The sequence below is a fragment of the Sciurus carolinensis genome, chromosome 4 (assembly GCF_902686445.1).
Source record: "Sciurus carolinensis chromosome 4, mSciCar1.2, whole genome shotgun sequence".
NCBI lineage: Eukaryota > Metazoa > Chordata > Mammalia > Rodentia > Sciuridae > Sciurus > Sciurus carolinensis.
Genome location: NC_062216.1, coordinates 5,576,357 through 5,597,835, shown reverse-complemented (window position 1 = coordinate 5,597,835; position 21,479 = coordinate 5,576,357). Strand labels below are relative to the sequence as shown.

The following is a 21,479-nucleotide window of genomic DNA, read 5'->3' as shown; positions in this document are numbered from 1 at the left end:
CGTGATGTGCATGGGTGTGCATGTGTGTGTGCATGTGCACACGTGTGTGTATGAGTAGATACAGAAATAAAAGCAGATGCAAAGAATGAAACTGCGGATTCTGGGGTAAGAGGAAGTCAGTGGGCAGATCATTTCTAGGGGACATTCTCTTAAGAAGAAAAGTCTCCAGCTGGCGGAAACCCAGGATACTATTTTGCTTGTCTAAACCCAAGGGCCATGTTGATGTCATTCAAATAACTGGGCACTGAGCACTTAATGTAAACCTCTGATGACTGAAGGGTGGACTTAGTATGGAAAAGCCAAAGTCTCTGATGGTTTTTAGGAGAATAGGAGAAACTTAGATGGGGTAGTGAAGGCTGAGAATTCTGCTTCTACCTTCAGGAAGGAACATGGTGAGAAAAGAGACGCCTCATTAAAAAGAAAGCCACTCCAGCTCACAAAACCTAAGTAGGAAAGAGACTGAGGAGGGATGGGCAGATTCCATGGGCCATGATACTCTTTTCCCTGGTAGACGTGGCTTCAGGAACCAGTGGAGTATCAACAGAATTTTTGTCCGTGGGATGATAAGCAACCTTGGTAACAGGGACATAAGAAAATGGTTCAAACATCACAGATTTCAAGGAAGATATTAGCAGTCAGCATTCCTGCTTCAATACAAAGGCAATTTACTATTTTAGAAAGTAAATTTTATTATGTTTTTAAAATGCCATTTGGATGAAATGTGTTCTGAATCAGTTGGGGAAACAAATCCTTGAAAATGATTGTCTTCCTTGAAATGCAAACATGGCGCTTGTCATCCGGTATTCAATGTAGCAAGTAAGAGAAACACAAGACCAGACGTTCTCTGTTCTTTTCTAGATACCTGAGCTTTGTAGGTCTCCTCTTCTTCCTTCTTCTTAAAGTATGTCCTACTGTAATTATCATCTTACTGATTTTATCTGACAATTATTAAGCCCCATTAACTGGTGCCTTTTCTTAGAATGTTTTAAATTCCAAGCTGATTGGAGCAATAGTCTTTTAACATTATTTCTTCTGGGACAGTTCTGGTTATGCTCAGGAACACCATAGCCTTCAGCTGACCTGCCTTCCTCTTACTTTGCATCACCTGTGCTACTAGCTCTGTCTTGGAATGCACCCCTCTGGAAGGCCATTCCAAGCTTGACCCCATCTAGCGCACCCAGCTTCCAGGGTCTCCAAGGTCCCTTGCTAGCATGAACTGTTCTTTTCCAGTTCCTCATCATCTTGACCTGCTGTCTTTCCACCTTGTTTTGTTCTTATGCACTCTTTACTAATTTGATAGTACTTGTTTTAACACGCAAGATACATTTGTCTTCTGGTTTCCGCAGTAGACATTTTCATAGGACAGTTCTCTTTTTATTAATGTTTTATTTTTTCTAACTAGTTGTATGACAGTAGAATGCATTTATGCATTTTGATAAATCATACATAAATGGAGTGCAATTTCTTATTTTTCTGATTGTACATACTGCAGGATCACACTGAGCATGCAGTCATATATGTACATGAGGTAATAATGTCTGTTTCACTCTACTATCCTTCCTATCCCCATACCCCTTCCCCTCCCTTCACTCCCCTCTACCTAATCTAAAGTGACTTTATTCTTCCCTACTGCCCTCACTTACAGTGAATTAATATCTGCACATCAGAGAAAACATTGAGCCTTTGTTTTTTGAGGGTTTGGCTTATTTCACATAGCATGATATTCTCCAACTCCATCCATTTATCAGCAAATGCCAGAATTTCATTCTTCTTTAAAGCTGAGTAATATTCCATCAAATATATATATATATATTTATTTATTTATATCACATTTTCTTTATCCATTCATCTGTTGAAGGGCATCTAGGTTGGTTCCATAGTTTAGTTGTTGTGACTTGAGCTGCTGTAAACATTGATGTGGCTGCATCACTGTAGTATGCTGATTTTGTTGAGTCTTTCTAATAACATCCCCTAATCTTTATTTTGTGTTTATTCATACCCTTCACGTTGATTTGAGTTCTATCTCTTTTGGCAAATAACTTGGTTCATTCAGTGGATGTTTACTAAATATCCACTACATGCCAAGCACTATTCTAGATGCTAAAGATAGATAAAAAAAACCAAATTGACAAAATTCCTACCCACGTGGAGCTTAGAATAAAAGGGCAAGGAAGAAAGAATAAATAACTATTATCATCATCTTTTGAGAATAGTACAACCCTGTCAGAATTGGTCCAATTCAAACTATATCTAGTCATTCCCTTAATGAAATTGGTTAGACTAAAATTGGAAATATTAGATATGTGGGCAGAAACAGCACAACCTCAGAATTCTTCCTGTAGATCATACTAAAAACTGAGTGAAGACATTCTCTCACCTTGGAGCACAGGATACTGTGAAGTTTCAGCCCCGCAGGCCTCCACTACCTCTGTACCAAAAGAGCAACAGCATGATCTTTCCACAGAATGGAGTGGGCTATCCCAAAGAGATGGTCATCCCTTACAAAATACACCTTACTGCAAATGTGGTGCTTGGGATTTAACACCCCTTGAGGTAATCCTTACTGTTCTTTCTCATTATTCAGACACAGGCAATAAAGTAAAATTAATGTATAAATCAATGCTTGGGCGTTTAATGAATGGGACCTTCTTGACAAGCTCCAAGGCATCAGAGGCAAGACTGGATTTTAACTGTTAATAACAGGGCAGTAGTGGGGACAGCCACTCACATAGTCTAAACTAGCCCTAACCCTAAATGAAGCATAGAATACCCATATCAGGATCTAATGATATGCCACCTCATGCTGAGGAGTTCCCAGATGCTTGGTTCCAACGACTAGATTCTTTGTGTTGGGGATGAACTCATGCTTTAGTCCTCTTCAACCCTGCAATTATGTGAACCTAGGAATCTATGACCAAATATTAATAAAATAGTCAGTGAACCTGATTTTCTAGTTTGTCTTCTTTGAAATGCCATGCCTAATCTCCAAAACTATTTATAAAATTCTTTCTGAGTCCATGATTTGGGCACAGATTCAAATCTGGAGGAGAAAGTGAGTGATAAAAGTTGTTACTATTAATTTCTTTCTCCCCAAATTAGTTCATTTCCAGCCAAACTCACAAAGTTTCCCAACTATACAGAAAATGTCTAAACTGTAATTTCACAACTATTTTATGAGTGGCTATATTGCTAGAAAAAAATACCATCCACCTGTACCTTAAACCTTTTCTTAATAAGGTGCACTCTGGAGAGAAAGAATGAACATTTGGTATAAAACAGGCATTTTATTGTCTCATTTACCAAGGTGACTTCTTAAAAAGTAACTTGTGTATTTGGGTATTTACACTCTTGTACTTTTAACAAGCAAGAAATTCTTTTTCTCTTAATGCTACGTGCATAGGGACACATACATGTTTTAGAACCCCAGAGTCAGGGGTTGCTCTAGAAACTTGCATTCCTGAGGGCCATACAAATGTGCTAGTGCTTTTTTAAATCGGAGATCTGAGATGTGTTCAGGAGAAATGCTCAATGGAGAAAGAATTTCAAATTTTAATAAATTCGTGATTTACTGTTTGATCTTCATGCACACACATATATATTTTATATATATTTTGTGATCTTTAGTTCCTGATTACCACTTGCAGTAAACTTACATTTTGTTCCATATGTGTGTGTGTGTGTGTATTTTTGTTCAGAGGCAAAAGCAGCCTATAGACCCAAATTTCCCCTAAAATAGCATTTTCTGCTATTTTACATGAAGGGCTATGAATAGGGCATCTGTTGCTAGAGTCTACTGTCTTCTCTTTTCACTCCAGACTGGAAACTTCCAGATGAGCACTTGGCCTGCCCATCTTTTAAATGGTCTCATTGTTCACCAAAGCATTGGGTCTGGGGTCATGCTTGAGACCACTTTTTCAAAATCCACCACGTAGGTAAGACTCAAGATCAGATATGTTTGTTGTAGACTTGGTTAAATAGGGTGGAAGAGAGATGTGAAGTGTCATGTGAAATGCATGAAGCTGTCACAAGGAGCAAGAAGACCATCCACATTGCATCTTAGAACTCTCCCCACCAAAGAAAACAGGAAAGTCCAGAAGAATCTTCAAGGCTGCGGTTTATAATAAAATGAGGGTGTAGATAGACATATGTTGACATACGCATGGGAAACCTCTGGGAAGATCAGTAAGAAACTAGCAGCTGTGGTCACGGAGGATTGGAGGATGGGATGGAAGATGACTTGCTTTTCACTTCTCACTTTTATTAAGAGCATTTTAAGAGAAACCAATGTCAAGCAGGGACAAAATGTGATCTGCCTTGTCTGGGTGACTCAGCATCACCCTTCTAGAAACTTGGGTGGGAGACTGGGATGCCGGCTGCTGGCTGTCCTCCTCACGAGAACTGCCTCAACCCCCACCCCCGCTGTGCACCCACAGGGCCTTCAGAGGGTCCCCTGCAGAGCCCTGTGGCTGGGAGGCTCTTGCCCCCCACTAGATGACCTCTCCCTCAAGGGAACTTGGCCAAGTGAGAGAAGAGTAAGCCCTCTTCTCCTAAAGCCGCAGCCCTCTGGATTGGAATAAGCGGTTCAGGTCGCTGTGCGCTCAGGAGTGCCGTGGTTTGCCTGGTGGGTTTCTCTCTCCACTCGGCATGTCCCCAGTGTCCTCTGTGCTGTGTGCATCTGCCGTTGTTGCTGTGTGCTCTCCTGTCCTGACTACTGGGTGGGAATGGGGTGCGCATCTGGTCATGGACTCTCCGTGGTGGACCATGGTGGACACTGCCCAACCAAACACTTTCGGGGAGCAGGAAGGGGAGTTCGCACAGCACCTCCATCGCCCGCAGGCGGACTTACTGCTCAGAGGCTCTTCAATGCCGCTTCTCTTTCCTCTTCCACCTCCATCCGCTAGGTTGTCGGACAAACCCCGCTTCTAGAAATGCCAAAAGGCCTGTCTATTTTTAGGCAGAAAAGAAAGGCTGCCCAGTACCTTCTGCCCACAGCCTTACTCAGCAGAGCAGATCAATGTGCTCAGCACTGAGGGTTCTCAGAAACCTATAAAGGCCCCGTTTCTCTTCTTCCCCTCCATTCCACTCCACTATCCTGCACAGAGGGCAGGGAGGTCCGAGACAACCACAAAACATGAGGGTTCTCTCTCTTTTTGCTGTTTTCTTCTGTTTGGTCCACATGAACTCAGGTAACTGTGTCCTGGGTGGCCCTGGGGAAGGCAGTGCAGGATATTTACGTGTGTGGCGGCAGGTGGAGAGTGTGCAGGGTGCCCTGTGGTGTCAGTGGGCGCAGGGGGCCTCTCGGGGGCTGGGACCCAGGCCACCCTGGTCTCCTCTATAGAGAGGTTATTCTAAGCTGGATAAGGGTTAGAAGTCCTACACAAGAAGTGCTCACTGCAGTCTGAGAACGAGTTCAGAGGGAAATCGTGGCCATGCAAGTGTCAGAACAGGAAGGGAGTCAGGGATGCTCGGCGGCAGCCCCGAGTCCACGGGGGAGGCGAGGTCCAGGAAGTACCACCCGCTGCCGAGCCACGAGCAGTCAGGGTCACGGGAGGTCAAGACCCTGCTTTGAACCCAAGGGTGCTTTATTTCTGAAATACATGCCAGTCCCTTTAATTTTACAATTTTGAGTCGTCTCCCTAAGTTTCTGAGGCTGGTCTCAAGCTCTGACTTCTCCCGTCTCAGTCTCCCAAGTTGCTCCATCTATATGCGTGAGCCACCGCACTTGGATTCCCCAGATTCTTTGAAAGGAGACTGACACCTTGATGTCGGACTTTTGTTTGTTTGTTTGTTTTGGTGATACTGGAGATTGAACCCAGGGAGCTTCACCACTGGACTGTATCCCCGGCTCTTTTTATTTTTTATTTTGAGATAGAGTCTAGCTAGGTGGCTGAGGCTGGCCTCAACTTGCAATTCTCCTGCCTCTGTCTCCTGAGTTGCTAGGATCATAGGCAGGCACAACCAGGACTGAATTAACCTATTTTATAGGTGAAAAGACCATGATGTAGCCATTTAAATGTCCGAGGAGAGTTAATGAGTTCTTGGGAGAAGTGAGACTAGACTCCAGATACTCAGAGCCTGAGGCTGGGGCCTTCCCATCTCTGCTAAAGGTGGGATCGGCATCTTTACTTGGCTCTCCCCTCCACATGTGCAAGGCTGATGCTAGTCCCATCTGGAACTGAGGACCGTGGAGTGTTAGACTCCTGTACTATTTCCACAATCCCACGAGGCCAGCTCCTGTTGCTTTATGTGCCTTTCTAAGGGAACAGTAGGTAGCTGCTCTTGCCCGCAAGTCCACTGGTCAAGCTTAATTTCCTTCTTTTCACTGACAGTATAGAACAGGCTTGGGCCACAAGCTGAGAATCAGAGCTCTTTCCAGGTTCCTAGACACCAAGACCAGTCCCTCAACATCCACTCTGCTTTCCGATCGCGCTTCCCAGCAAAGTGCATCTTCCTCAGGAGGTCGGAGGGCACTGATGCGATGGGCAGCCTCTCCTAGGGCTGCTGTGGGCCAGGAGTTCACACACACACGCCCCTGTGAGAGAGGGATGGTGCTTCTGCTTTAGGGCTCAGACAGCAAAGTTCCATGCCACTGGGACTTGTCCAAAGACGCTGAGCTTTGTAAGCACATGGAAAACTCCTGGGGTTGGGCTGTGGGCTGGTCATCCTTGACTCTGTGCTTCGCGGATTACATATCGACCTGTTTTGTTGGCTCCCTAGGGGACATTCCACCTGGAATTAGAAACACTATCTGCCTCCTGCAACACGGGAAGTGCAGACTTTTTTTTTGCCATTCTGGTGAGAGAAAGGGTGAAATTTGCTCTGATCCCTGGAATAGGTGCTGTATATCAACTGTTAAGGAAGAAGACAAAGGGAAGATGGTGGATCTGGAACTGAAAATGCTGAAAAATCTGAACCTCCCAAAGGACTAAAAGAATGTGTGGCTCAATAAACATCAGGTGACTGAGTCCAGCACCAGCGGTGAAGGTCTGGTGATGGGATTTTCTTGAAACCTTCCTTACTTTGCCATTTTCTTTTTTGTCCAAGGAGTCCCACAATTTTGTAATATTTCATCTCTTTTCACTTTTCCCTCCTTTCCTTATTCCAGAGAGAGAGAGAGAGAGTAGAGTAGAAATCAAACTCCACATTTTATTTTCAGACTGCACAGAAATGCAGCCAATATAATGGCCTCAGTTCCACCTAATGACATCCTGGTTCTCAAATCCAGCACTAGCCTCCTCCTCCTTACTTACACGGGCCATGAGCGCTTTACCCCTTTTCCATGTCCTCCTCAATAATACTAGCAATAGGTCACATTTAAATATAATTCTATTGTTTTCAAACATTACTCCAGGTTATCTCAACTGATTGAAACAAGGCTCTTAGGGAGTGTGTAATGAGTGTAAACATTTCCACTTTAGGAATGGAAGAAAAACGAAGATAATAAAGTCAATCAAATGACCCCCAAATCAGCAATTCTTGAACAGGACTCTTGAATTGCCTCATCAACCAAGCGTTGCTCTTTGCTACTTCTAAAGACACGTTTCTGAACGGTTAACGTAAGTAGGGTCCTGTCCACGAAGACTCCTAAACACTTAACCACTGTTCTTGCTCTCCTGTGGATCCTGCTCAAGTGTGTTGTCCGTACCAACCTTCCAGCCAGCCATCTCAAGGACAGTGAGTGCTAATTACAGGTAAGGAATGTCGGAAACAACTGAAGCAACTGAGCTGGCATGTGAGAGCCCCTGCGCTAAGCTTGTTCTGGAGCAACAGGGCTTGATGAGCTACACTGCTTTCATATTTCAGTTCACGACCTGGATTCAGTTACTTATGAACCAGCTGAGTGCACTTTAGTGTGCCTTCAAATATGTTCTTTGGGTTCTCGTCTCCATTCCCACCTCCAGGTGCAGTGAAAATTTGACATAATGCCATTGGCCTCTTCCCAGCCTTGTCCACACATTCCTGCTTTCTATTTTCTAAAAATAATCAGGTAGACCCCTTGGATTGCAGAGAGGAGCCTCTCTCAGACACAGACTGCTCAGCAGAGTCCTTCCTTTCTCACCCCTTGGAGGGTGGAGCATGTATCCCAGGCCTGGTATGGACGCCTTCCCTGGGGGAGGCGCTGGCCCAGGGTCAGCCTCTGCTCCTGAGTGAAACACAGCAAATCTCTCTGCCTCCAGGAAGGCAGACACATGCTCAGTCAAGAGTGCCACCGGTCGGAGCCCAACAGATCCGAGACATGCCATGAAGAGACGGCTGGTGCCCACAACCCAGGGTAGCTGGAGCCCATTTTCCACTAAGCATGAGCCATGAGCCAGCCTTCCCTGATCCAGGCCTCATGTTCCTTGGAGAATAAACTGAGTCTACTGGGCTAGACCTCTGAGAGCCTTCCACAGCTCACTGCCCTGCGGGTACATAGTCGCTCTGCCTCGGTGGCCCTGGTAGGTTGCCATCAGGTGAAGTGACAAGAGGGACCCACTCCATCTCCACCCCTTGGCACTGTTGGGCGAAAGCCCGATAAGTATCCCTGAGAGAGGCCAGGATCAGACAGCATGGATTTGCACCAGGCCCTGTGCTATGCGCACGCTGCACTGTTTACTACTGTCAAGATGGAAACAGGGCCTATTTGTGGAATGTTATCTTGCTCGAATGTGACATTCTCTGCATCTCTGTGTGCCTCAGTCCTACATGGTGCAAAAGAGGCCCTGGGGACTGCCTGCCACAGAGCAGGCTCCAGGAGCGTTTGCCAAGGTTTTCCAGAGGCCAACAAGGAGTGAAAGGAAGGAAGATTAGGGCGTCTCTGGCAGAAGGCTTTGGAGCTGATCTTAGGCATTATTTCATCCTGTGAAAAATGCCTCTGGGTTAGGCTCATTCAAAACCTGAATGAGTCTCAAGGACCAGATTCTGGGTCTCTCTGGGGGTATTGGGAAAGTTAGTTCATCTCCATCCCGTCCGTTTCCCGTATGCAAAATAAAAAGATGGCACTGAGCCCTAAAAGGTCCTGGTGCCGTTCTAAGAAGATAGGAATTTCCAAATTCGTTTTCCAACCCAGAAACTTGCTTGGCCCGGGAGCAGCCCGTCAATACCAACGCTGACCGCCAGAGGGCGCGCGGCCACCTCCAATGCCTGCCAAGCGGGTCCCATTGGCGAGGAAAAACCGCTGGGACGCCGGCAGAAGCCGGAAACATTTCAGCATCTGGCCCTGTTCCTTGGATCCGAGCAATAGTGCCTCATTCATGTCTGCCCTGCACAGAGTAGCAAAGCACTGCAGTTTCTGGAAATGAGTTCAGTTCCGACGGACTCCATCACGATTTAAAGCATCTGTGTGCTGCTCTTACTGAGGAGTTGTGCCCAGCCAGCAGCAGAGGGCAGCCTGCTCCCCTTTCCCTGTTTTCCAGAGTTGTGACCTCCACGCGCTGAGCATCCTCAGAGGCCAGGAGTCAGCTTGTGGGCAGCAGAAACAGCGCAGGATTTGTGGGTTCTCGCCAGGCCAGGTCTGTCTTGGTTGTGCGGGGTGGACTGCCTACCCCGGGTCTACGCCAGAGATACAAATGAGATCACGTGTGTGCGTACAGAGAGAAAGCATGACTGTTCAGTCTGCTCTCAGCCCAAGTCCACCTGCAGCTTGGGGTTTTACCTGCCCTGGCTCCAAGACACCTTGAGCACGTGGCAGGCAGCCGGGAGGAGTGCAGGGAAACTGGGACTTGGCAAGCCTCCTCTTGAACACGCTGCTGCCACCTTTCTGAGTTAAGGACTGCACAACCCAGGGACATCCCCTGTGACCTGGCCACATGCTTGTCAAAACCTGAAGCCCAAACCCCTGTCTGTTGTCTCACAACCATCAGACTTTGCAGATCTCCCTCCCTTTTCCCCCTTCCCCCCAACTTGAAGTTCCCACCTCTAAAATCCAGCCAGCAGATGGGACCAAGCCCTCAGCAGCTCGGCTCCCTGGTGCTGCCTCCCAGCGCAGCACAGTGGCCTGTTGATCTCAGTGCAGCACGTGATGCATGCAGGTCCAGGGATAACGGAGGCAGCGGGAAGGAAAGAGAAGGACTGTGAAGCAGAAAAGCATCCCTGGCTCCAGAGCCTCTGAGGGAGCACCTGCCTCCTACAGTGTCACCCCCCACCATCCTCCGTTCCTCGATCACAGCCTGAGACAAAAAAAAAAAAAGGACCTAGCAGGTCATGTAATATGACTGTCCTCGCTGATGGGCAGCAGAAAGAGGCCTGACCCAGGGATCAGAACACCTGAGTCCTGTTCCGAAGTCGCAGTCCTGCTTTGCTGCATTGAGCCTCACCGCCCTCCTCTTGTAACTTCAGCAGAAATGATGAGCTTGCAATTTCAAATGACAAAGCTTGAGGGAGGCCGTTGGCGGATGATGGAAGAGAACTGACCACACAGGGGACTCTGTTTTCCATGTTGGAATCTTCTTAAATCAGACAAGCCATAGCGAAAGCAATTTGGAATTATTTTTGAAGGTGGAAGGAGTACAGATCCCATTCGAATACCATGTATAGAGTGACTTAGTGGTCAAAATGCACACATGCACACATGCACACACAAGCACGCTCTTACACAGGGGATTCACTCTACAACTGTAACCTCAGTGGACTTTCAAACCACCCACGTGTGAAACAGTCCCGCATGCAAAGCTCTGTGTCTTCAACCTCTGAGACTAAATCCCAACTCTGCAGCCACACCTGTCTTCCCGGAATGTTTGAAAGACCAGAAATGCAGGAATGCGATGGACTTGTCATAAAGTGATGTATGTCACCAGATCCCAGCCCCGTGACAACGCTGTGTGAGCAGAGGAACGGCTGAGCCAGGGCAGCCTCCTTCAAGCCATAGCAGACGGAGTCGGCAGCCCCGCTGCCCCTGAGCCCAGCCAGTCTGCCTGCTGAGTGTCGCCTGTCCTGTCAAGGCGCTGCCGTAATGAATGGATGAGATGATTCCTCACAAAATGAACTATCCGTCTCGGGGGGCTGTAGGCATACACTTTAATAATGATGCTTTAATAGCTCAAGATTTCCTCTTTTGGAATTGCCCTCAGAATCCCCTCCTCAGGGCACAGAAAGGTCTCTTCTCAGAAAGAGCCTAGTGTAACACGGTCACTTATTTTCAGTTGAGGAAATTGAGACCCCTGGGAGTCAGGAAACGCACTCACACCCTCAGCTGCGTCCCTCACTCCGGGAGAAGAAGGTTCGCTGGAGGACCACAAACAAAGCTCTCGATCCTGTCAGTCCTCAGTAAGGCTGGGCACCAGACAAACCCGTGGCGGCCAGGCTTCCTCCACATGGGAGGCCCAACGTGCGTTAGATCACCTGCAGGCCACTTCCCAGGTGACGCCCCTGGAAGCGGGCACATGTCTCAAGTGCAGGGAGACATGTCTGCCTCAGCTGGGTCCAGAATCCACCCTGAGTGGCCTGCCCCATAGACAGGGCAACCAGCGCTGGGCAGCCTCTCTGGCTACCCACAGGGAAGCCTCTGGGGCACAGGGAGGATGAGTGTAGCCTGGGCTGGGGTCACGCACAACTCAGATGAAGTGTGCGCAGTGTCTGGGGCAGATGCTCTCGACGCTAGCCTCCAAGGGACCAGGCACCTTCTCCAGGAACACCAGCACCACCCATTGGTCAATCCTCCGGCACTGTCATAAAATGCCTGAGAGCAGCAACTTAGAAAGAGGGAAGATTTGTTTTGCCTCATGGCTTTGGAGATTTCGCCCATGACCCAGTGGAGCTGTGGCCTTTGGGCCTGTGGTGAGGCAGTGCACTGTGGCAGGAGCATATGACAGAAGAAGCACAAGAAGGAGGGGCCACAGTCCCTCAGGGGCATGCCCCCAGTAGGCCCCACCTCCCCAAGGCTCCACGCCTCCCAGCAGTGCCCCCCTGGGTACCAAGCCAGAAGCACATGGACCTTTGGGGGACATCCAGGATCCACTCTACAGCACCAGCTGCTTAGGGCTTACGAATGTTTTTCTCCAGCTTCTGTAATAAGCACTTGCTGAGTCATCTCAGTTCATCTGTGGAGGGGCATGAGTATGCATCATGCAGATGAGACACTTGAGATTCAGAGATGTAAAGTCACCCACCCAGAGCCACACAGCTTCTGCATGAGAAGCTCTGTTCAAATCTGCCAGGGAGTCAGCAGAGGTGCCTATTTTACAGTTTAAGAAACTTGCTTAAGACCATAGGACCAGTCACTGATGGACCCCGACCACTCCCAAGTCCCATTTTCTCCCTATCCCATAAGACCAGGCCTTGAGGTGTACAATGTCACTTCCAGCTCTCTCTTCTTAATAAACAGAGGTCGTAAGAGTCATCGTGGTCATAGCACTGCTGGTAGAAGACCAGGGACTAGGAATTGCTTTCCGTGTTATATGCTTGATCCGCAGTGAGGTGCGCAACATCACCCAGGCATGAGAGACAAGGAAATCAGAGTTTAGCCAAGTTAGGAGAGCTGCTCACTCGTACAGTGGCAGAAGGGGTTGACCCTGGCCCTTCCTCCTCCTCTCCTTGGTGGGCACGTGGGAAAGGACCTGGGTTCCTGCCAAGCCTTTCGTATTCCTCGATTTGCAAGGTGGGAAATGAGCTCTGGGCTTTATGCTGCAAAAGCCTCTGGGGAGTCACCTCAAGCACTTAAAAGTCACCCCAGAACCAGCAGATAAGAGACCCTCGTCCTGTCTTAGAAGAGAGAATGTCCACAGGTCCTGGCGGGACAGTTTTGGAAATCAGGGGATTTGCTTCTGCGGTAGCCTGGGCTCCGGAGCAGCTGCACGTGAGAGCACTGCACAGGAGCAAGCTTCTCCCTGCCGTCTGGCCTGAGGGCCTGGACCCTGCCCTTCGTATTTCTCTATTGAGGCTTTGCCCCGCCGCCTTCTCAGATCTCAGCGCCTTCCTGCCGTCTCCACACGCAGCACAGCAGCTGAGGGAGAAGGCTCCTTCCAGCAGGGCAGGCTTCATCCCCAGGCGAGGTGGGCTGCTGGGTGCACAAGAGGCGGAGGGAAGGCCAGCCGAGCAGTAGGGCCAGCAGCCCTGGGCACACCTGGTGCGCCTCCCAGAGCAGGTGGCTGGTCCCCAAATCAGGTCTCGTCTGACAACAGGGAATGGCGGTGAGGAAGACCGAGGACTGCAGGAGGTGAGCCCAGAGGGACATTGCGGAGGACAAAGCCAAGCAGGCCCTGGCCCTGCTTTGTCTAAGAGCAAGACAAGCCAGAACCAAGGCCAGGTGGCCCCTGGGGCAGGAGCAGCCCTAGGCGGGTAGGACCTAAGGCGGGCTTGGCACTGAGCCCCTTCCTCAGCAGCCTACTGACCACTACACCCTCTGCCCGAAACTTGCCACAGGCTGCTCCCCCATGCGGCTGAGGCCCCTCCTAGCGGAGTCTGTGCTGCGCTCCCACCGGCTGCTGCTGCCCAGAGCATTCTGAACTCCCAGGCTGCTTCATTTCCCAGCCTTGGCTCCCGCGTGCCATGCCTGGACCCTGCCACCCTCCCCCGCTCACCCCTAGGTCTTGCTTTGGCAGCGGCTCCGCTGGGCGGTGGACTTCGAGGCCCCAGGTGGGGGCCAGGTGCTCACCTGAGCCTCCTCAGCAGCTGGCACGCCGCTGGTATCTATTACCGACCCAGTGACCACTCGGCCTGTTTGCTGCCTCCCCAGACGCCCACGCCACCCAGAGCTGGGACAGGCAGACCATGCCTCCCTGCACTACTCTATGTTTGTGGGAAGAAGGAAGAAAGGGAGAGAGGGAGGAGGGACCGTGAAGGATGGGCCTGGAGAGCCAGCCCCGGGTGGCATCTGGAAGGGCAGCTTGTACCAGCTCCACCAGGACATGGGGACGGCCGAAGGACCCTGCCCTTCTTACCTGTGTCCCAATTGGCTTGGTGCCTGGAGCGGAGGGAGGCAAGCTGTGGAGGGAAGCTGCAGGGTCAGGTAGGGGACAGCCCGGGGAAGGCGGGACAGCTGGCAGGGAAAACCTCAGATGCCCCCCAGCTGGTCCAGGGTGCGGACTAGTTCCCGGAAGCAGGAAAACGGCATTTCCGCACCCTGTGTCCGTCCTTCCTCTAAAGAGGGAGTGCCTCTGATTCCTTCCACAAGACTCACGCATGCTCCCTCCAGGCCAGGAGGGACCACCGGCCATGTCAGCGTGACCAGGAGCACAGGCAGAGGGCACCCTGGGACCAGAGTGCAAGTTCACGCCATGAGACACGGGGCACTGGGCCTTTCCTGGTGCACAGACGCCCGTGAATGAGCCAGCCCAGCACTTCCTGGAATCCACGGTGGCCTGGCCAGGTGACAGCAGAGTCATGGTGACTCACAGGACAGGAGGCTTGGAGCTGGGCGTGGTGCCTGTCGTAGTGAGTACGACTGAAGGAACTGGCAGAGCCTCACACGTCGCTGATGCCGTCGCCGCGTGGTTAGAGGGCGGGCTCCGGAGGGGCCTCCTGCCAGGTCCACGCAAGCCCTGTTCCCTCGGCCAGGGGAGCGTGCTTGCCCTGAGGAGCCCATCCCTCTGATCCTGCGCCCTCACCCCGTCTCTAAGATGGCTGTTCCGCCCCGGCCCTCCGTAGGGATCTGACGGGCTGACTTGCCCAGAGCGGATCCTCAGCTACTTTTAAGATCACGGTCATTACCATCGCTGGGAGTCAGGGGCCCTGCAGCGCCTGTGGGTCATGCCCAGTAGGTGCTGCCCTCGCCAGCGGCTTACGGACAGTGACGGCTCTGCCCTTGCCATGCTCCCAACCCCCAGCACTCCTGCAAGAGACCCGTCCATCTGCACCCACAACCGAGGTGTCTTCCTGAAATCTCTCCACATTTCTTTGGAGAAGGGCAAAACATTTAAATTGAACAAATTTATGACATCGATTCCTCCTGATTCTAAGAGGAAGCTCTCTGTGCTCAGCCCTATTGAATCAACGTCCCAGTGGGCCTTTACTTTTCCCAGCCTCGGGCTCCCGTCCCCGTTGCTGTCCACCCCAGGTCGCCTGGTGCTCTCCCACACCTACTGCTCCGAATCTCCACTGTCCACAGTGAGGCTCTCTCCTGACCCAGCACCGCTTTCCGCTGAACAGGCTGAAGCAGCCACCAAGAGCCGCTTCAGGACAACCATGAACTGCCAGGGACCGTCCAGCTGTGAGCCCATCGGCCTCGTGGGGTGTTTCTCCCAGAGTCGTGCAGGTCCTCAGGCTTGCTTCACGCCTGCTCCCAGCTCACTCGTTTAGCCCACAAACCTGCTAGATGGAGCACCTGTACAACTCCCAGGACGGGTGTTGTTTTTGAGGATAGCACCATCATAACTCACAGTGAGGAAGGACATAGTTCCCCGATTACTAACATGTTTCTCACTTCCCAAGAGTTAGAAACTCATTGTTCAGCAAAGCCGCACTTGGTTTCTCTCCCAGGTGGGCTGGGATAAGTATGGCACCCCGTCATCCTCTCTGTTTCTCAGGAGGTGTTGAAGTGGGAGTCCTGAATTAGGATCCCATGAAGTGATGGAGTCTTCCTGAGAAAGATGAGGAGGGCGAATGGAGGAAGCTCAGACCTTCAAAGAAGAGAAATAAAATGCAGAGAAGGGGAACAAACAGCCATCCTACTTATTTTAACAACCTAGGTGGACATAGAAATGGACCTCTTAAACGGGAGCTGTCTCCCCAGGACAGGGAATGGCCACACGGCTGCCTGCCTCTGCTTGGGTAAGACCTGATGGAGCATGAGCAGAGGGGAGCAGAGGGTCTCCATTACCACCTCCAAACAATGGACTCCAGTATCTTTCAGTGAAAACTGAAATGCATTTTGGCTTGTTGATGCTCAGTGGTATGAGGGAGTCATTATTCAACTTAAAGATGGTGGCTAGTGCTGAGGTTGAGCACCTAGTCCGTGGCGTGATGTTCCTCCATACACAGAGGTGGCCCCTTGAATTCATCAGCAACTCATCTTAGTCCAGGTTGTGCTGCTCTGACAAAGCATCACAGACTGGGCGGACGTGAGTATGAACTTGTTGGGCTCATGTTTCTGGAAGTGGGGAACCCCAGAAGGAGACGAGAGCACCTGACAAGGTCCTCCTGCTGTGTCATCATGTGGTGGAATAATAGAGAGCAAGAGGGGGTAGAACTAATCCCCTTAAAAGGAACCCACTCCCACAGTGAAGGCACCAACCCCCTCATAAAGGCAGGGCCTCCATGACCTCCTAGTCTCCTATTAGGTCTCACCTCCCAGCATCGCCATGTTGGGGTTCAAATTTTCAGCACAGGAACCCTGGGAGACACATTTGAGCCAGAACACAATGGAACTGTGAAACAGGAAGAAACCAGGTATGTGATCCATGCCAGTAATTCCAGCAACTCAGGCTGAGACAGGAGGATCCCAAGTTTGAGGTAGCTTAGCGAGATCCTGTCTCAAAATAAAAAGGGCTAGGGGTATATCTCAGTGATAGAGCACAGCTGGGTTAAATCCCAGCTACCAAGGAGGAGGAGGAGGAAGAGAAGGAGGAGGGGAAAGAGAGAGAAAGAAAACAAATAGAAAAAAAAACAAAATGCTAAAGTGTTAATAAAAATCTTTACCTATCAATAGGTACATGGAATGTGAATGGTAAATTCTCCAATCAAAAGACACAGAGAGACTTATGGAATTAAAAAGAAAACCAGGATCCAATTACATGCCTATGAGACCTTCACCTTACAAGACTCAGGTTCCAGGAAAGTGGAGATCAGAAGAGAGAAGGGCCACCCCACTTCTGTCACACTGAATAGACTTTCAGCAAAAACTGTGCCCAGGGGCCTAGAAGGTGACTGGATAATGATGAAGAGGAACTTCCTCAAGAGGCTAAAAGGATCTTAAATATATAAAGCAGATATAACAGAAATGAAAGGAGAGACAGCTTTTCAGTAACATCATGGGACTGTAATTCCCCACATTCAACACTGGAGAGGTAATCCAGAGCAAAAATTGATATGGAAACAGCAGACTTGGACAACACATAGACCAAGTGGGTCTGACAGGCATGCAGAGTACTCACCGAGAGCAGCAGATGCCTCCCTTCTCAAGTGCACACAGAGCATTTCCCAGGATAGAGTGTGCCTTAGACCACAAAACAGCACCAGCAAATTCAAAATTGAAACTACTCTATGATTGTTTTCTCAACAGCAATGGTATGAAACAGGAAATCACAACAGGAGGAAAATAGAAAAATTCACAAATCTGTGGAAGCTAAACAGCATATTCTTAAGCAGCCATTGGGTCAAAGAATATGAAAATCAAAGAAAATGAAAATGCAACAACTCAAAACTTAGGGGATCTGGCACAAGAAGGCCTGAGGAGGAAGTTCACAGCAATAAGCTCCCCCAATAAGAATACATTAAGTTAATGATGTTAAACCTCAGGAGACTAGAAAGAAGAATCAAACTCAGCCCACAGGCAGCAGGAGGAGAAAATCATGAAGATTAAAACAGAAATAAATGAAATAGAGTCCAGAGAAACAACAGAAAAGGTCTTCAGCCTTTTTTTTTTTTTTTCTTTCTTTCTTTTTTTGGCAAAATTCAGCTGAACTAACCAAGGAAAAAAGAGGGAAGACTCAAATGAAATCTGAAATGAAAGAGGAGACATTAGGATTGACTACTCAGAAACTCAGGGATGAGAGACTGAATGATCATACACCAAAAAAGTGGATAACCAAGAAGAAAAAGATAAATGCCCAGAAACACACGAGCTAAGACTGGATCTTGAGGGAACAGAAAAGTCAAGTGAGCTAGCAAGGACTGAGGAGAATTAGTGAGTCATAAAGAACGCCTAGGACCAGATGGCTACAGAGGTGAATTTGCCAAACATTTACAAAAGAACTGTGGTCAATCTTTCTCAAATTCCTCCAAAAACTTGAAAAGGGGGACACTTTCAAATTCACTTCATGGGGCCAACATTCCCCTGAGATTAAAGCCCTACAATAAAGGAAAATTCTAGACCAACATTCCTGATCAAATGCAAAACTCCTCACCAAAATACTAGCCAGCTGAATTGAACAGCACAAGGAACTAACCAGATGCGTTCAAACTGGATTCACCCCTAGGAAACCAGAGAGATTCAACCTGCATAAATCCATGAAAGGCAAAATACCACACCAAGAGAATGAAGCAAAAAAGGTCAATGAGCATCTCCATAGATGAAGAGAAAGCACTGGACAGAAGTCAACAAACCCAGTATACATGTACCTCAAGGTGATGACGTCCACGCAGTTAGCATTCTCAATGGGAAAAAGCCAAAAGGCGTTATTCTAAGATCAGGAACAAGACAAGGATGCCCGCTCTTGCCACTTCTATCTAATACACTACTGAAAGTCCTGGACAGAGCAATGAGATAAGAAAAAGAAATATAATTCATGTAAATTTTAAATGAAAAAGTAAAGTAGCCTCTGTTTGCAGATGACAAGATGAATATATTTATGTGTATGTGTGTATATATGGGTAAGGTCTCCACCCCAAAACTGTTAGGACTAAAATACAAATTTAGTGAAGTTGTTCATACAATGCAAAATCAACACAGATAACAGCAGACAAGTTCACTCTCATTTGTATACACTAAAAAAAAAAGAACTTATCCAAATAATATATTAAGGAAACCATCTCACTAACTCTAACATATAAAGGAATAAAATACTTAGGAATAAATTTAAATAAGGAGGTGAAAGATGTGCATACTGTTAAACACTGATGAAAGAAACTTAAGACACAAATAAATGGAAAGTAGTACTATTTATAGACTGAAAGAATAAATATGTTAAAATGTCCATATTGCCCAAAGTGATCAACAGATTCATTGCCGTCTCCATCAATTCCAATGGCATTTTTCACAAAAATAGGAAAATACATTTAAAGTTTATGGGGGACCACAAAAGATCTCAAGTAGCCAAGCAGTCATGAGCAGAGCAAAGCTGGAGACCACCTGCCTGACCTCAAAGTGCATTCAAAAGTTGCAATAATAAAACAGCATGGCACTGTCATAAAAGCAGACATGGAGATCAGCAGAACAGACTAGAAAGCCTGGAAACCCACACGTTACAGCCAACTAACCCTCAACAAAGGCACTAAGAACACACAGTGGGGAAAGGAAAACTGCATTAGGGAAACCAGACATGCACATGTGAAAGAATGGAATTCACCTCTGGTCTTTAACCACACACAAAAGTCAGCAAAAATAAAGGTAGGAGTTGACACCACACAGTCCTAGAACAAGAAAATGCTCCCTGATGTTGGTCTTGGCCAAGATCTTCTGGACCTATGCCAAAAGCACAGGCAACAAAAGCAAAATTAAGAAAGCAGGACAGCATTGAACTAGAAAGTTCCTGACTGCAAAGGAGCTAGTCAACAAAGCAGAAAGGCAGCCCACGGAAGGGGAGAGACATCCGCACACCGTGCCTCTGTGGGAGTTACCATCCCGAATGCACAAGGAGTTCACCAACTCAACAGCAGGTAACAGCAACAATAACCCAATTCAAGGACAGAGGCAAAAGCCCAAATGGACGTTTTTCCAAAGAAGATGGACAAAGGACCAATGAGTACACAAAAATGATGCTCAGCCTGACTAATCACCAGGGAAGTGCAAATCAACACCACAGGGAAGCCAGGCGCAGTGTTGCACACCTATAATCCCAGCTACTCAAGAGGCTGAGCCAAAGATGGCCAGTCAAGTCCAGGCTGGGTAAGGTAGCAAGCCCCTGTCTCAAACAAACACTAACAATAATGAGGTAGCAGTTCTCTGCCATTCGTATGGTTATTGTTGAAAAGGAGGAATGTTGGTGAGGGTGTGGAGAAAAGGGAACCCTGATTCACTGTTGGAGGACACCTCCACAGGGCTAGCCTTCATGGAGAGCTATGCAGGCCCACCACGAATTACAAACAGAACTGTCCTACAACCCTGCAAATCATACTCCTGGGTATTTTCCCAAGGTATTGGAGTCAGTATCTCAAATAATTAATTGCACTCTTATGCTCGTTGCGTTATTGCTATTGACCAAACATCAGAACTTCAATGTCCATCAGCAGATGAACTGATAAATAAAATGCACTGTATACACACAAGAGAATATCAGCCTTAGAACCAAGAGAAGCATCCCATAGGCAACAACGTGGAAGGGCCTGGAGTATGACATAAGCCAGTCACAGGGGACAAGGACCTCATGCTCTCACCGTGTGTAGAATCTAAAACAGTCCAGCGCACAGCAGCCGAGTGTGGAAAGGCTGCCCGCTCCTGCTGGGAATTCCAGTGCCATGTGAAGAAGTGGCCAGAGAGGGCTTGCCTGCCTTGATCCTGACCTCACAGGAAAAACTTCCAGCTGTTAGATCCTCTCCCAGAACAACCTGGAGGCACCTGCGTGGTGCTCCCTTCCAGGGAACTCCCCTGGCTGAAGGAGGGGTCTCCAGGACCAGAAGTCCTGCAGCCGGTGAGGAAGAAACCAGTGCATCCTCCCTCAGAGGTGAAGAGAACATGGAGCAGAACACAGAGGGAGCAAGCAGGGTAAAAGACAGACACAAAACCCCAGAGGCAGAGAGAGAAGTGAGAGGGAGTGAGGAGGGAGGAGGACCAAGCTCGATCGCCAGCAGCAGGAGGAAGAGCCTGGGAAGGGAAGTGCAGTGGGGTAGGAAAAGACCACGTTCAGGATAAACCAAAATGTGGGAGCGCAGCATGGTGGCCGTGCTGCATGGTCAGCTGCCCTACTTCTTAGTTGAGCTAGTGTGAGAGGTCTTGGGGTGGTGGGTAGACTGGCATCGTAGCCTCTCTCCACGTGTGCCCAGGGCAGAGGCCACAACCAAAAAGCCAGGAGAGTGAGACTAAGTAGAAACTTCAGGGAGTTGAGCAGGCCAGCCTCTGGCACTGTGCACCCTGTCTTGAAGAAGATCCAGGCTGGAGAAGCCAAAGGAAGCCAACTGGACAGAAGGGCCCAGTCCTGTCCAGTGAGTACAGGATGTTCATGTTGATGAGTACCAGCAGCCATGTGTCCCCAAATACCAAAATCCAGGCCATTTTCAGAGTTATCTGTGTTTGAGAACAGAAGATGTTGGATTGATATTTTTTCCCCAGACTGTATAGGCTGTCACCAGGTGGACAAGTCCTGTGCTGTGTTCAGGTGTGAGCTGGGTCCCGAGCTATGCATATGTGCGCACAGCTTTCAGAGCATGAAATCAGCCTTGGCACTGGGCCAGGGGATTTCAAAACATTCATGACTTGTGAAATGTTTACAACAAAACACAAAAACGCCCTCAAAACAAAACTTCAGTCATGATCATTTGAATACATATGTGTGTGTATATATATATCATATGTATATATCTGCACATATGTGACTTAGAACATGTTTTGCATGAGTTGATAATCCCCAGCACTCAGGAATATGAAACCTGGTGCAAAGAACATGGATAAATAAAAAAAAAAAAATGTGTGCAACATGTCTGTTAGGCAGAAAAGGGCAAAGAAGAGGAGAAGGGAAAGAGAAATCAAGGAT

At 48.4% G+C, this 21,479-nt stretch overlaps 1 protein-coding gene across 1 annotated transcript; it reads left to right on the top strand.

Annotated features, from left to right (window-relative positions):
* Positions 1-5,131: 5,131 nt before the first annotated feature.
* Positions 5,132-6,929, top strand: LOC124982238 (sperm-associated antigen 11A-like). Its single transcript, XM_047548541.1, has 2 exons — positions 5,132-5,186; positions 6,718-6,929. The coding sequence occupies exons 1-2, from the start codon at positions 5,132-5,134 to the stop codon at positions 6,927-6,929; spliced, it is 267 nt and encodes an 88-aa protein (XP_047404497.1).
* Positions 6,930-21,479: the final 14,550 nt, after the last annotated feature.